The 15,685-nt window shown below is 31.8% G+C and overlaps 2 protein-coding genes across 2 annotated transcripts; one reads left to right on the top strand and one right to left on the bottom strand.

Annotated features, from left to right (window-relative positions):
• Nucleotides 1-1,989: 1,989 nt before the first annotated feature.
• LOC118051051 (rhomboid-like protein 11, chloroplastic) lies at nt 1,990-4,276 on the top strand. The gene is made up of 7 exons (XM_035061576.2): nt 1,990-2,263; nt 2,539-2,663; nt 2,836-2,921; nt 3,080-3,120; nt 3,224-3,390; nt 3,472-3,534; nt 3,907-4,276. The coding sequence occupies exons 1-7, from the start codon at nt 2,035-2,037 to the stop codon at nt 4,102-4,104; spliced, it is 909 nt and encodes a 302-aa protein (XP_034917467.1). The 5' UTR covers nt 1,990-2,034; the 3' UTR covers nt 4,105-4,276.
• A 1,143-nt stretch (nt 4,277-5,419) lies between these two features.
• Nucleotides 5,420-9,443, bottom strand: LOC118051052 (pentatricopeptide repeat-containing protein At5g25630). The gene is made up of 4 exons (XM_035061578.2): nt 9,236-9,443; nt 8,414-8,633; nt 6,859-7,770; nt 5,420-6,466 (listed from the first exon to the last, which is right to left on the bottom strand). Exons 2-4 carry the CDS (start codon nt 8,513-8,515, stop codon nt 5,567-5,569), a joined length of 1,914 nt encoding a protein of 637 aa, XP_034917469.1. The 5' UTR covers nt 8,516-8,633; nt 9,236-9,443; the 3' UTR covers nt 5,420-5,566.
• Nucleotides 9,444-15,685: the final 6,242 nt, after the last annotated feature.

Below are 15,685 nucleotides of genomic sequence, written 5' to 3'. Positions count from 1 at the left end.
CTAATAACTTAAACTGTTAGGTCATAGGTTAGGTTCTAATATATGATTTATATTATTTTCTAACAACCTTTTATAATTATTATTTGTTATTTTAACAATTATTAAGAAAATATTGGCAACATTTTTTCTATATATAAAAATTAGTTGATGTATAGATAGGATCCACACATTTCCTGCATGTTTTGAAATAAAACATTAGGATTTCATATCCAAACTCATTTTAAAGGATTTTATCATATTTATGTTATGGTGTAAGCATAGCCATTAAATCTAATTTGGAGTTGATTCAAAATAAAACCTAAGTCAAGGGTTAATTAATTCCAATTAACTTGATTTTTTTTTAAATAAATATAATATCATTTTAATTTTTTAAAAAAATTAATAGATTTTAATTGAATTATTGGTTGATTTACCGAATTGACAAAATCAACTTTAAATTAAATTTATTTAAATTAAAATTAAAAATTAAAAATAAATAAATTAGATTTTATATCAACTTATTAAGCCAAACCAGATTCAATAACAGTGATATTAAAAATATTACACGACGCATATACATCTAAGAGTCAAATTTGGAATCCCAAGCTAATTGTGAATGAATATTATTCTTTGCACCTAAAGTCATATTACTTCTTTTTTTTTTTTTTTGGTAACCCGAGGTGTCCGGGCCAGCTTGCACGCACTACAACTAATCTTCGAGCTCACTGAACATCCTGCAAGCCTAGTAAACATGTAAGGCACCGCGGGGTAACAGACATGCATAAGTGGGGCTTGAACCCTGGTGTGAAAGAAGAGAACAAATCCCTCCAACCACTAGGCCACAACCCCATGTGTAAATTACGTGCAATCCTCGTTTTCACATTGCAAAGCTAAGGTGGGCCACCGGGATGAAATCCATGTTAATACCCCAAATTGGGCCCAACATCTACTAGTGGGGTATCTTGAATCCATGTTAACACCCCACATTGGGCCCTTGAAGATACATTATTGAAAGGCCTTGAATTTGGGCTTGGGCCGAATGTCAGGGCAACAGCAAGGCATAGTACCCAGCCCCATTGACCAAGCCATTGCTTCGTTGTCGTTCGGAAAAATAAGGAAGACTTTACATTTCTAAAGAGCTGATTGCTGATTACTAACATTTTCTCAAACAACAATTTTATCTTGAAAAGAATAATCGAATGTGAGTGTAACTGGTCCATGGAGATAGTGATAATGCAAATATTAAATCTTCAATTTTGAATAGTTGGGTTAAAAAATAGGATTGTTTTTTAAAATATTTTTGTTTGAAAATAAATTAAAATAATAATATTTTTTATTTTTTTAAAAAATTAATTTTTATATTAATACATCAAAATAATCCAAAAACATTAAAAAAATTTAATTTAAAATAAAAAATTTAAAATTAATAAAAAAATAGTTTAACCGCATGTTTTAAATAGAACTTTAATAGAATTAATTAAGATATAGTTGTAATTTCTTCATTTTAGGCCAAAAAAAAATATTCAAATCTAACATAAAAAATTGTTATTGTTTGATATGGTTGTTGTTTTTTCTTTTTATCTAATCAAAGAGAAAATTCCATTTAGTTAGTTAAATAACTTTTGCTTTTTATATTGAAATTTTAATATATAATTATGTTTTAAATCTTAATTTTATAAAAATTAAAATAATTTGTGTTTTTATTCATGGGAACTTGTTATTCATTTATTTTATATCTAAAAATTCATCTTACAATAATTTTTAACGAAATATATATTTTTAAAAATCATAATTAATTTTTTTTTAAACCGCAGTCTTTATATTAATGTGAGATTATGATCTTAACATCATTTTTTAAAAAAAATCAGTTATTGTATAAAATAATATGAATATCAAATATATAAAAAAAATTAAAATAACATATATATATAAAAAATAGTAAACGTTTTTGCTAAATATTTAACTGAAAAACACCAAAGACATGTCGTTTACGTGCTCCCCATCCGCTCCTATATGTAGAACAAGAAACGGAAATTCCCTCCAAAACACAAAACAATGGGGCAGTTTCAGTTCCTTTTCCAGCAAAAAAATTCAACACTAAAACCTTGTTGTTACTCCTTCGCATTATCCCCTATCGCTTCTCATTACCCTTCCCCAAGTTCCCTTACCATTCCTCCTCGTCGCTTTTCTCATCCAAAGCTCCCCGTGCCCGCGAATTCTCCTTATGTCCTTCGCTCTCTCCCTGCCGCCCCGTCTCGTTTTGTTTGCAAAAGCAATGGATCAGGTGCATTCTTGTTCTACTTATATAAGAAAACCTCTTTTAAATCTGTAACTAATTTATGCTCTGTCATTTTTATTTTCGGGTTTAGATGGGTTTTGTTTCTTTTGGAAATTTTCACAAACAGATGGTGTGTAGAGTTTAATGCATTGTGTAATGAGTGTTGAACTGGTGCTTGAGAGAGCTTTAACGCTTTAGCTTCTGATACTTAGTAATTTGACTGATTTCTTAAGTTGTTAAAGAAATTTAGTGACTTTTTATTATGTGATTGTCTGCATTAGATATGACAAGGCGGCTGGAACTTGGTAAGCCAGAAGAAAGAAGGAAACCAGAGAAGCACGTAAATGGGATATTCTGGATTATACTTATCAATCTCGGAATGTTTGTAGCAGATCACATTTTTCAGGTGAGTCAGTTTTCTAAATTCTTCTATGGAAATCGATCTTAAGTCAAGTGGTACAATAGCAAGTGATTTTAGTAACTTAGTTAGCTAGCACTAGCAGTCTATCTTATTTATGTTCTTGAGGAAGTTAGGCTGATAATAAGTTTTATGTTTTTTTCCTCCTTTTTTACTAAAGGTTCGCAGCATTAAATCTCTTTACTTGTATCATAATTGGCCTGCTTGGTACCAGTTTGTGACAGCAACATTCTGCCATGCTAGCTGGTGAGGTCTTTATGTTGTTTAAGCTTGCATTAAATTTTAAACTTCAAGTGCTTTTGATAGTGTTTATCTGAAGCACACAATATGATTGTGTGAAAAAAGATTTGATTTTCATTGTGAGTGGAGTTTATTTTCCTAATCTTGGCTTGTATTTTCTTCAGGGAACATCTTTCAAGCAATCTTTTTTTCTTGTACATTTTCGGTAAGAGTGTCATCAATCTACTTTTTTAGAGTGTGCTTCTTGACCAGGATTCTGTCTAAATGGTTTAAAATGAGGACTGACCGTACCATGTTTCTACAAACAGGGAAGCTTGTTGAAGAAGAGGAAGGAAACTTTGCATTGTGGCTCTCTTATATTCTTACGGGTGTTGGAGCAAATCTTGTTTCATGGTTAGTTTTGCCCAGAAATGCAGTTTCTGTTGGAGCTTCTGGTGCTGTTTTTGGACTATTTGCAATCAGTGTCCTTGTAAAGGTATTCTGAGTGTGCAATCTGCAAATAGTTTTCCAATATCAATCTTCATAAACTTTTGACCTTATTTTTGTTAAATTTTAGATAACCTGGGATTGGAGGAAGATTCTTGAAGTGATTATATTGGGCCAGTTTGTTATAGAGAAGGTGAATTTTTCTTCTTCTCTTACAAATTAGAACTTAGACATGAGAGGCTCATGCTGAGAATTTTTTCTTCACGGTAAAATGGGAGGAGAATCTCCTCCCTTCTTATACTTAAGCCTTGATTCTACTATTTAATATTCTTCGAGAAGGCTTAAATGTCTGAACATAGTTATGGCTTCTTGAAAAAACTTTCTGGATGTAAATGATACATTATCTCAACTTAAAACTGCATGAATTGTTATGTTTTCCTTGTAAGTTGATTTAAACATCATATTCTAAAGGCTTTCAATCAACCTAGTGTATTTGTCTGGCTTCATGAATTATGTATGGAAATGAGAATGTTCATTTTCTACATGCTTATTTCTGATCCCTTAGGTAATGGAGGCAGCTCAAGCGTCAGCAGCTATGACAGGCCCTTTTCGTGGAGGCTACCCAGTGCAGACTGTCAATCACATTGCGCATCTCTCTGGTGCCCTTGTTGGTGTGGTTTTGGTATGGCTTGTCAGCAGAATTCCTTCTCCTCCAGATCATGAAGGGCAAACTTCGCAAGGGAAATCAGGCAAAATTCGATAGAAGAATTCGTACTATGTATGTACAAGTAATGTGTATAAATGAAAGGAATCCAACATGTGATTTTTATCTTCATTCTTGTGCTAATTTTATACGTTGGAGATCTCTGAATTGTATAGCACAATATAAAATTAAAACTCATCAAATAACATAGCAGATTTTCGTTTTTTCTTTTTGTTTAATAATTGTTATCTGATGAGTTGATGAAAATCATTATGAAGCAAAGCAGGCTACGATAAACAAAAGGATGTTCTGGGTTCAACAAGTGCTCCTCTTTAGACTGAGCTTGGACTGCTGCTATTTTCTAATGTCTAATGTCTTGTCCGCTGCATCCCCAGGATCTTTCAGCATATCATGAAGAGCTCGTAATTTTCAATGGTTCTTTCATTTCCTTGGGGAAAAGGTTTAGCCATATTCTATGATAGTGATGCAGGATTTTTTTTTTTAATATACAGCTTTATATTATTGGGTATAATTTTTGATTTGATAGTAGGATCGGGTTAAAGTTTTGCTAGGAGATTTTAGACATTTAAAATTCACAGTAATTGGAGATTGGAAAAATCTTTCTATAATATCTAATTGTGATCTGTAATTGTGATTTATTATATTTTCATAGCTGGTTTATAATTTTTTTTTCTATTTACATTAGAATTCTTCAAGCTTTATTTATGATGTTTTTCTTAGTTTGTTTATAATTTTTTTCCAGGTTTTCGTTTAGGTAAGTTCAATAATATCTAATTGTGATTTGTTATATTTTCATAGTTGTTTTGTAAATTTTTTTTATCTATTTGCATTAGAATTCTTTTATGATGTTTTTCTTAGTTTGTTTATAACTTTTTTTTTCAGGTTTTCGTTTAGGTAAGTTTTTAAATTTACTTATGTTTTTTAAATTTATTTAAAGAGTTACAAATCTTTTAGAAAGGTAAATTATATATACATATATATATATATATATATATAAAATATTCAGTAATGAGTTAAAGTTTCTGCTTTTCTTGTATTGCTTCCGTCTCTGTAATCTGCTTCTGCTATCATCTATACAATCTTGGTTTTATTTGTCTTGTGGGATATTCCTCTTCATATTTTACGAATCATTTTAGTACATACCATAAAGTATTCTCATTTACCCTCATTTAAAGTCCATAGTAGCCTGGCGATGTTTTCCTTTGGAAGACAACTTCTTTCCCCGTCATACCAACGAACTTAATTTTAATGGCCACAGGGAAATGGAAATATCATGAGACATTACAAAGCACAGAAGAGTTCCCTTTCCCTTCTGCTTCATAATCGGTAAAGAGTATCGTTTCCGGTCCTCAAGTTATCAACGAATTATGAGTAGATAAATTGTAGCAAGTCCAAAGCAAACAAAGTTCCTTTACCTATCTACAGCAGTATGGTGGCAAATTCCTTTGGGAGGGAGATATGAACATGGATACATCAAAAGAAAACAGTATTTGGCCGGCCTTCAGTTCAAGAACACCGCTGTACATGACTGTGCAAGCTGACCATACAGACCATGCTGCGCCTGAGACTGCTTGCGGCAGATAATTGGTAGCCTTAACCCAAATTTACAACTATGAGAAAGAGACATGGATCCCGTAGCAAGCCATGAGCACTCCACTGGAAAATCAGCATCTCTCAACAGCATCCTACCTTTTCTAAGAGGCGCAGGAGACCCTTTCATGTCACTTGTAACTGCACTTGGTATCTGCAAGATATTGGAACACAGGACACCTTCTGTTTGCTTTTGATACAGCTTCTCTAGGTTTCCAACAGGTATTTCTTTTTCCACCGCCTCTTTTCGACTGGTCATTTCCTTTCTGTTCATCGTGCCAAGTCGTCTATTTGCCTCTTTTGTCATTCCAGTAGCACGCCATGCTTCAGCAACAAGCAACATGGTTGATTTCTCAGGCTGAACCTCAAATTCTGTCATAATCTGGAGAATTTCTTCTGCCTTCCATGGTTGCCTGGCTTCGGCGAATCCCCAAATTAGGGTCTCAAAGGTCTTCAAATTAGGAGAAATTCCACGTTGACACATCTTGTCAAAAACCCTAACTGCATAGTCCATTTTGCCTGCACTGCACCAGCCGCTGATAACAGTTGTGAAAATTACAACATTTGGCTGGAATCCAGATTTAATCATGGTAGTCAGGAGTTCTTCAGCCTTTTCTGGTTCTTGCGCACGCACATAACCTTTTGCAAGAATGCTGTATGCATGCGCATCAGGTTCTATGCCCGCTTTCAACATATCATCAAAGATTTCCCTGCACTTCTCCATAAATCCTGCAGTGCTCCACGCATTCATGATGGTACTGAATGTTATGACATCTGGTTTTACTCCAAATTCTTCCATCAAGTTGAGAACCTGCAAATAATGTACAATGGCTAAATCCAATACACAACTGAACCAGATCTTTCTACCTAACACATGGCATTGCTCATGATTTCTGAAACAGGATTGTTGTGTAGCCATGCAAACTCACACACCATAATTTCACTCCTACATACAGTGGCCTCATTGCTAGCTCTAATAGAATATATCGTGAACCGGCGAATGAATGAATAGCAGGTGAGTGCATGCTTGGAAAATTAACTGCTGCAATCAACAGCAAAAAGCTTTATGATGCTAAAAGCTTAAAACTTTTTTATTGCAGCTATATTAAACTTGTAGCTGTTTTAATCACCACCAAGGAGTAGTGTCATTGAAGGTAATCACAATATCTCTCAAATGAACATTAACCATTGGTCAGAGCTCACCTCATCAACTCCATCTCTGTCCATAATGGCCACAAAGCCTTTGATCAGTGAATTAAATATAACAAGATTAGGATGGATGCCAAGTTCCTTCATCCTGTATGCAAACCTCAACGCCTCCCTTATTCTCCCTTCTTTACAGTAACCACTCATGATGATGCCACAAGTTCGCTCATTGGGCTGCGCACCGTTATTCTGCATCTCTAAGATCACACCTTCAGCCTGATCCAGCGCTCCTTTCTGAGCATAGGCAGTTGCTATAGTGTTGTAAGTAACCACGTCAGGTTGTATCCCAGAAGCTATCATCTTATTAACTACATTCCATGCCTCTGTAATTCTCTTCTTGTTACACCATGCTCTGACAAGAACATTATAAGTCCTGAGATTGGGTTTCACATTTCCCTCTTGGGACATAAGTTCTAGTAGTTTCACAGACTCTTCAGGTTTACCGGCAATTCCGTACCCCTTGATTAAGGTGTTATAAGTACTTGTAGTGGGTTTCATTCCATTTTCTTGCATCTTCCAAAAGGTTTCCATGGCACTCTCCATGTTCCCAGATTCAGAGAAAGCATTAATAACAGCATTAAAAAATATTGAATCAGGATTCATTCCATTTTCTTCCACCTGTGAGATAATTGAATATATGGAGTCAAAGCGCTTCTGCATGGTCAAGGCAGCCAAGAGAGTTGTGTATGATATTAGAGATGGTTTATGCCCTCCTTCAATTAAACTATAAAAAATGGACTCTGCTTCCTGTGGCTTTCCCTTTTCTACCAGAAAGTTCATTAGTTTTGTCCTTGATCGCACAGTTCTGCAACTATCTTTGGTCATGCAGAATTTGCAACTGATTGCCCTTTGGAAATCCGTAGACTCTGAAGTAGGACGAAATTGATTCATATGATCTGGATTATTCCCCTACAAAGATAAGAAGCTAATAAATATCAAATTTGGACAAATCAAAACAATATTTAATTATTTATTGAGCAGAAAATACGAAGCTATGGATCATTAAATACATTAATTGAGCCTGAAGCATGATGACTCAGTAATGCATAAAATTTCCACTTCCAGTTATTAAAAACCATAGGATTTGTTGTTGTCTCCAGACCAATTTTTCCTGGGTTTTTATATTTATATTTACAAGCAAGGCAACAGTGTCATACTGATCTGCCAACACACCAAGAAAATTTGACCTTTTTCATGATAAGGTGATCAATCTTAATGAACATATTAACAAATTCTTTCCCATGTCCACTGCTGCTTGTTTAAAACTAAATGTATTATACCTTTTTTATTCCAGACACTTCAAATTCTAAATCACTCAGCTTTCCACCTTCATCATCCAGATTCTAGTGTGTGTCAATATGCTAACTTCTAGCAAGTGAGTCATTTCTTGGTTAAATTGCCATTCCAAGAAGCATGCATAACTTCAAACGTGTATAGACAGTATAATCACATGCTACCAAATCAAGTTTGAGTTCTAGACTCGAGTCAAGATAATATAAATTATAGTACCATATTAATATTAAACGAAGGCATGTAGACTATAATCATTTACCTTCACTGGCAATGCCACCCATCGTTTCTTGATAGTGGTTGTTCCTGCTTGATTTTTCTTGGAGGTTCTCGGAAAAGCACTCTCCTTATCAAATTCTCCCATACAGGCAACACCTTCTTGTCAATTGCAGAGCCCTGATTAGATCTAACTTTACACGGAATGCAATCAAAATGTAGAGCTTGATTTTTTGTCCATTCTCATATTCGCACTTGGGGAGTTCCTGCAGAAAAAAAGAAAGCTGAAACATCTAGCAATTTATGGAATATGCAACTTGCCATAAACACAGCAAAAAAGAAAAGAAAGGGAAAACGCATAAGGAGACACGATGCGAATGCCTACAGATTTGCAAAGAATATGAACAATAAAGACACCACTAATCTGGAAAGAGGGTTTTAACACAGATGGAATGAAGCCCCAAAAAGGCTCATTTCAGCCTTTTTGGCAACAACCTAGACCGTGAGAAACAAGGGGGGGGAAAAAACCTTTCAGTTAAACCAATCAAGTCTATTTTTACAGCAAAAACAAACACTCCCAGTTCAATCCAGCCCAGAATTCAGTTCATCAGAAGTCCATCAATGTTAGAAACTGATTCAATACCACATCTGGGTTGATAATAAGTTTACAGTGCAATATGTAATCATAAAAAAGAGAGGGACAAAGACATCAGACAAGAACTCCTAGGTCTCAAAGCCAAGCCAAAAAGAGTTCAAGAAGAAAGACATCAAACCACAGAGAAAGAAACCAACTCCAAGAGAGCACAAACACTGAACTTCAAAGTATTAGAGAATTAAGAGAGAAGAAGTAGATGTCAAGTGGTTGTACCTGTAGGGTTGATGTGCAGCTGAAGGTAATGCAAGAGGATGAGAGATGGGGCCTTCCTTTTGAAAGAGTTCAGTAAGTATACACAGAGGTTCGATAAAAAAATATTATCCACAAAATATTACTTAGAAATAAGAAGCCAAAAATTGAAGATAAGAGAGCCGGAGGTGAGGCTGAAATTTTGGATAAATTGCTTCATCATTATCTTTCCCTTTTTTCTTCTTTATCATGTCAATTTTAATTGTTTCCCTTTCTTCTTCTTTATCATGTCAATTTTAATTATCACGAAAATGGAAACAAGAATTTCCATTTTTGATGCATGGGTGATAGAAGTATTTATACACGTTATTCACAAGATCACATGTATTATTTGTCAATAAAACTGAAGAGTAGCTCACCGTGAAAATATTGTTATAAGATTAAGGTAATAATAAAATTTAAGAAAAGGATGAATTAGCTGTTTTATTAATAATAACAAAAATTATAATTAACTCAATTAAATATAATTAACCAACAATATAATTAAAGTATTTAAAACAAATAATATAGGGATAGAAATTGCAAACTCAGCTTTTAATGTGTTTTGATAAGTCTACATCCACACCTCAAGCACTAAATCAATCTTGAGTATTGTATTTTTTACTAATCCAAGTCAAAGATTATAATGTCCTGGATGAATCATCACCAAGCTCTTTTTCACGAATTGAAAAAATATTCTTTTTAAGATTTACCACCTTAGTGATATACCTCACTAATGACTAAGAGTTTTTCACTTAAATTCTTAAAAGATTATAATTGTTTGAAATATAACAATACTCTCTCAAATAGTAGATATTATAATTAAAACTTATATATCTATAGTTCACTCAATATCACTTAAAATATATGAAGGTTTTTAAGTGTAGTGAGTGTTAGTATTTATATTCTTGTTCAAGCATATAAAGGTTTTAATGCAAAATTATGAGTATGATATAAGATTGATGATTTGAAGTTGTTTTTACTCTTAAAATAACATGTGTATGATATATATTTAATTTCTATATTGAATTATGCAATTAAACAAGCTATATGTGTGTGTGTGTGTGTGTTTTTAGCAAAAATTAGTTATTTATAGTTGTTATTGTTTCTTTAACAACTTAAACGGTCGACCGGTTTAGATTGGTTTAGTCAATCAGTCAACTGGTTCCTTTAAATTCTCAAATGTTCATCATATATGAATAAGTGATCGATTAGTTCATTTGGTATCACCAAACAATCAACCAATTCATATAGAATTTTAAATTTATCAGTTTTAATCATGGTGAATTTTTAAGACCATTTTATCAATCTTTTTTAAATGTATGCTAAGTAAAGTGTGTGCATTCATGTTAATTTGTGCTATCAATTATGATATAAAGATTAACATTTAGGCATTAATTAAACACTTAAAAACTAAGTCTTCACTTGCTTTGTAACCTGGACTTGTTGATTGATCTCTTAATTCGAAACATCATGCTTGTTTGTATGATATTCATATAAAGATGTTTAAATTTAATTTCATCCAAGCATATCATTAGTCCGCTTCTATTTAATTGGTATCATCAAAATACATAAAATATTAGGATATGACCCAAAGGTCAACAGAAAAAAGGAGTAGCTCAAAGATCTTGATTAGCTTAAAGAGAGTATCACTTATTTATTGTGTTGATTAACTAGTAGGACTTGTTTTCTCACATTAGGTGATTACTTTTTTCACCATCAGGTTAATTAATAAAAAGAGATATCATAGGAATATTTATATTGAATTATTAGAATTTATAGATTTCTTTTTTTATATCAACAACTAGTTTTTTTTATCATTTTCAGGCTTGGATATTTGTGGATATGGTGAGGGAAAGAGGGAAAATGAGAGAGAGAGAAAAAATCCTACTTGTTTGGGCTAGGTCCAAATGATTAGAATTCTTTTTTTTTTTTACACATCATAAATAGGAAACACTGAAGGAATCTTTAAATACAAGGGATGTTGAAGATTGAATTATGTATTTTATCTTGTATAGATTTTTTAATTTTTTTTCTTGAATGGAGATTATGCAATCCAACAATAAGTTATTATTGATTACTGATGAAGTCATGAAAAACTTTAGAATAGGTTCGGGCTCTCAATGATTGTGTTTCCAGGCTAGTGAATAATGCAAAACAAGTTCTCTATCAAAATAGAGGATCCTCTAATGTTTAAGTTAGTAAATGTAGGAGATGTGACATGTTTGTGTAAAGAGAATAAGTGTGTGGAACAAAAAAGTAATGGGGTCAAATGATCTTGTTTTAACTTATCCTAGTCCATCTTTTTATCTATTGACCTATGATGTTTCTAGATACCTTATGTCACATAAGCTTACCAGTTTGTGTGAAAAAAATGATAAGAAATATCTGTTTTCCAAGAAAGTTGAGACATTGGTTGGTGTGTCACACCTGCTATTGTTGGATATTTTGGTGTTTAAGAGTAAATCATTGGTGAAAGAGTGATTAGGTCAAGAGAGTTGATGCAAATTCATGATTAGGATAGTCATTGGTAAAAAAAATTAATGTTTAAGAGTAAGTCATTGGTGAAAAGGATGGTTAGGTCAAGAGAGTTGATGCAAATGCAAATTCTTGATTACAATAGTCATTGGTAAAAAAATTGGTGTTTGAGAGTAAGTCATTGGTTAAAAGAATGACCAGGTCAGGAGAGTTGATACATAGTCAGTATTGTGATAGTTATTGGTAAAAAGATTAGTTAGGCCAAGAGACTTGGTACAAAGTCAAATTTAGAGATGATCATTGATGCAAAGGTTAGTTTGAGAGAGATAATTATTGGCTAAAGATGATGGCTAGTACAGACAAACAATGTTTGTGTAGGAATTATGTTAGGTTTACTTAAAGGAAGGTTCAGTTAGACTAGCTTATAGAAGGGCTCAGTTAGACTTGTTTTGATTGCCCCTAGGATTTTTCCATTTCCTTTTCACTCCTCCACCTTTAATTAGGCTAGGTGTAGGTTTAGTTAGGTCAAATCATGACTTAATAATTTGTATGCAATAAGAGAAAACAATAAAAGAATAATTAATCTAAAAAATTGACAATAAAAAATATATATCTTATTTTCATTTAATATCCATGAGCATATTTTGTTTTATAAAATCTTTATATTAGGTTCATATATAAAAATTCACAAAGTAATTGTAAAATATTATTATACAAAATATAATCTTATTTCAAAAATATAGAAATTTTGGATGAATGTTTTAAATATCATTTCAATTATTTCATTCATATTTAATTTGAATAGAAAAAACTATAAAAAGGTAATTAAAAAGATGTTAGATGCTGGGCCTAGGAGGATTGGCTAAAAAAAAATTGAGTTGATGACACATCATCTATTTAAATTTTTTAATAAAATTGGACGACACATCAACTATATAGGTAAATGACGTGTTATCATTTAGTTTAAATTTCAGCCATTGACTTGGGGTTTTCGATTCTTGGACCTTAGAAATCTATTTTTCAACTTGTTTTTTAATTGAAAACACCTATAAAACATCATAGCAACCAAAATAAACCCATTGTTAAATGCAAAATATCATAAAAGGGGAAAAAAAAAAAAAAATGAATCATTTTTTTTTATTTATAAGATGAAAATTCCAATCACCTCCATTAAACTTCATACTTTAAGACAAACATATTAACATCAAAATTGGTCTATTTTATTGGTAAAATATGATTGACTAAATATTTTAACTTCTCTTTTTTTTTTTCAAACAACTTTCTCTCTTATTCCTCAACACACACATATCAAAATGTAAACAGAATAAAGTTTATAATCTAAACATAAAATCCTCAAATAATAAGGACTAAATATATAAAAACTTTCGAAACTTCATGGACAAACATAGTTTTTTCATGCCTCTTAAACATTAAAAATTAAAGTGCCTAGTTTTGTTTTTTAATTTTGGTCCTTTCTATCACAAATTTTTTCCATAATAAATTATTAATTTCATAAATGTTTAATTTACAAACATAATGCTATAAAGACTTCACATATACCATAAAATGCAAATTAAAAACAAAATATAACATAAATAGATGCAAACATAAAGTGCAAGAATTAAATAAAAAAAAAAAGGATAAAAAAAAACAATATAGAATATACATTGTTATTCATAGTTTGTTTTTAGAGAATTAGGGTAAAAATGAGTTTTTGTTTTTTTTTGAAATGTAATTATCATTATTATAATTTTAATACCATTTGAAATGGTTTATGCTTTATCTTTATATAAGTAAGATAAATTATGCAATATATACAAATATAATCTTCATGACAAGATTAATTCAAAATGCTCTTTAGGTGACAAATTAACTCTCATGAGATCCACCCAAAATATTTGTATTTAAGTCAAAATACCCTTTGTCTAATAATTCAGCTTTCATAATTTGGCATGTGGAATCTAAAATGCATGAAAGTATTAGAAATTTTAGTATGATGTTCTGAAACTATTTATAAAAAATATTCCAAACAAAATATATTAATGATGCTTCATGTTTCATTGATATTGATTAAACTCTCACTAGATCCTAAATTAATTTTTGATATTTTCTTTAAAATTAGTTTGTTTACACCTTCTATAAGATATTATCAAATTAATATTTATTCGTAATGTGGTGTCCATATCAATTTTTAGGTATTAAGCATAACTTATCTTAACATTAATTAGTAATATATGTGCTCCATGTATAGATATAAAAAATATAAAACGTATAGAAAGTATATTAAGTGTCTTGGGTGTAGTGGTCAAGGCAGACTCAAAATAGCTTTGGTTCTTGCAAAGCCAAAATCAATAGCGTTGTTCTGGCAACTAAGAAGTCCAAAAGCTACCGGGTTTTGCAGAGCAGCCGGATCCAACGCTATTGGGTCATGTCAGGCAATAGGACCCCAAACGATTGGATTCTGCTAGGCAGCAGGTTCCAACGTCATTAAATCCTGCCAAGCTAGACTCGATAACGCTTTTTGACTAAAAAACACAAAAAACAACACCCCCTAGTGCTACAGTGTCGTTCCACAGTGCAAACACTTTATGTTTATAGTGTGATCAAACAATGCAATTAAGTCTATGTTCACAGTCAGTAGGACTCAACACTATTGAGTCTTACTGGAGGCATGACTTAACGCTATTGGATCCAGCTTAGGTCCTGTTAGAGGTAAAAAAAAAGTTTCATTAATTTATTTTCTCTTTACTGTATGAAAAAAAAATTAAACAAGAGAAAATAAAAAAAAATCTAAAAAGGCAAAAAAAATAAAAGTGAAAATATTTGGCATTTTAGTCAGACCCAATAGCATTGCCAAACCCAAGATCATTGGGTCCTACTGCCCAGCCATACTCGAGATCATTGGGTATGACTGAAAGCCAAATCCAATAATGTTAGGTCTAGTTGCCAAGCTAGACCAAACACCTTTTAGAAGGTGATTTGCAGCTAGCCCCAATAGCTTTTGGCACAAGAAATAGAAAAGATAACACCCTCAGCACACTTTTTTACTAAAAAACAGCAAAGACAACGCCTCCATGACGCTACAATGTCATCCACAATACAAACACTTTAACACTTTATGTCTACAGTATGGTCCATAGTGCAATAAGTCTATGTCCATAGTACATGCATAATGTTTTCTCCACGCATTTTAAAGTGTTATATATATATATATATATATATATATATATATATATATTTGCTTGGAATTTGTTTTTTAAAAATTATGCTTCAATCTTTATTAAAAAAAAAAAATCTAAAGCAAACACATGTTAGGTGGTTAAAAATTAATCTAGGATCCAGTTGATTCGAAACCAAATTAGTTTGAGTTAAATAAAAATGAGTTAATAAATTAACCCGGTCAAAACCTGTTACAAAAAAAATAATTAAATTTAGATTGACCCTTTTGACATGTTATTTAGGCTTTGCTTCTAGGTTGATCCTGATCAAGTTTTATAATTATGGTCTCAACTCAGTTAGGAATCACAATGAGTACTTGCATGATGAATTTCTTGATATTTATATTTTATTCATTATCTATTGGGTAAGAATTAAAATATACATAAACTATTAATTGGGTTTGGGATATCTATATAGATATCTATTATCTACTAATATTATTATTTAATAAAAAATAAAATAGGTAATATATATATGTATTAAAAAAATTGAATGTATCAATATAATATAAATATATATTTTCAATTAGATTTGAGTGGTTTGGGTTTTATCTATACTCTATTTTTATTTATTGAATAAAATAATTATTTTAAAAAATACTTATTTATTCAGGTTAATGGGGTTCAAATTAAATTTGTGAAGCCTAAACCCAGCCCAACGTTCTTACCACAGCAATGTGAAAAGCCCATACAGCCCTTGGCCAAACCAAAAGGTACAGCTTTCCACAGCATTAGCGTT

This window comes from Populus alba, chromosome 18 (genome assembly GCF_005239225.2).
Source record: "Populus alba chromosome 18, ASM523922v2, whole genome shotgun sequence".
Classification (NCBI taxonomy): Eukaryota; Viridiplantae; Streptophyta; class Magnoliopsida; order Malpighiales; family Salicaceae; genus Populus; species Populus alba.
This window is presented reverse-complemented; position numbering and strand designations above follow the sequence as displayed.

What these genes read in the sequence shown, in the direction of transcription:
- LOC118051051 (XM_035061576.2), top strand. Translation starts at nt 2,035, where the DNA reads ATGGGGCAGTTTCAGTTCCTTTTCCAGCAAAAAAATTCAACACTAAAA. An exon ending in TTGCAAAAGCAATGGATCAG is followed by an intron (nt 2,264 to 2,538) that starts GTGCATTCTTGT and finishes TGTCTGCATTAG; the next exon opens with ATATGACAAGGCGGCTGGAA. An exon ending in TAGCAGATCACATTTTTCAG is followed by an intron (nt 2,664 to 2,835) that starts GTGAGTCAGTTT and finishes TTTTTACTAAAG; the next exon opens with GTTCGCAGCATTAAATCTCT.
- LOC118051052 (XM_035061578.2), bottom strand. Translation starts at nt 8,515, where the DNA reads ATGGGAGAATTTGATAAGGAGAGTGCTTTTCCGAGAACCTCCAAGAAA. An exon ending in GGGTGGCATTGCCAGTGAAG is followed by an intron (nt 7,771 to 8,413) that starts GTAAATGATTAT and finishes TTATCTTTGTAG; the next exon opens with GGGAATAATCCAGATCATAT. An exon ending in ACAGAGATGGAGTTGATGAG is followed by an intron (nt 6,467 to 6,858) that starts GTGAGCTCTGAC and finishes CATTATTTGCAG; the next exon opens with GTTCTCAACTTGATGGAAGA.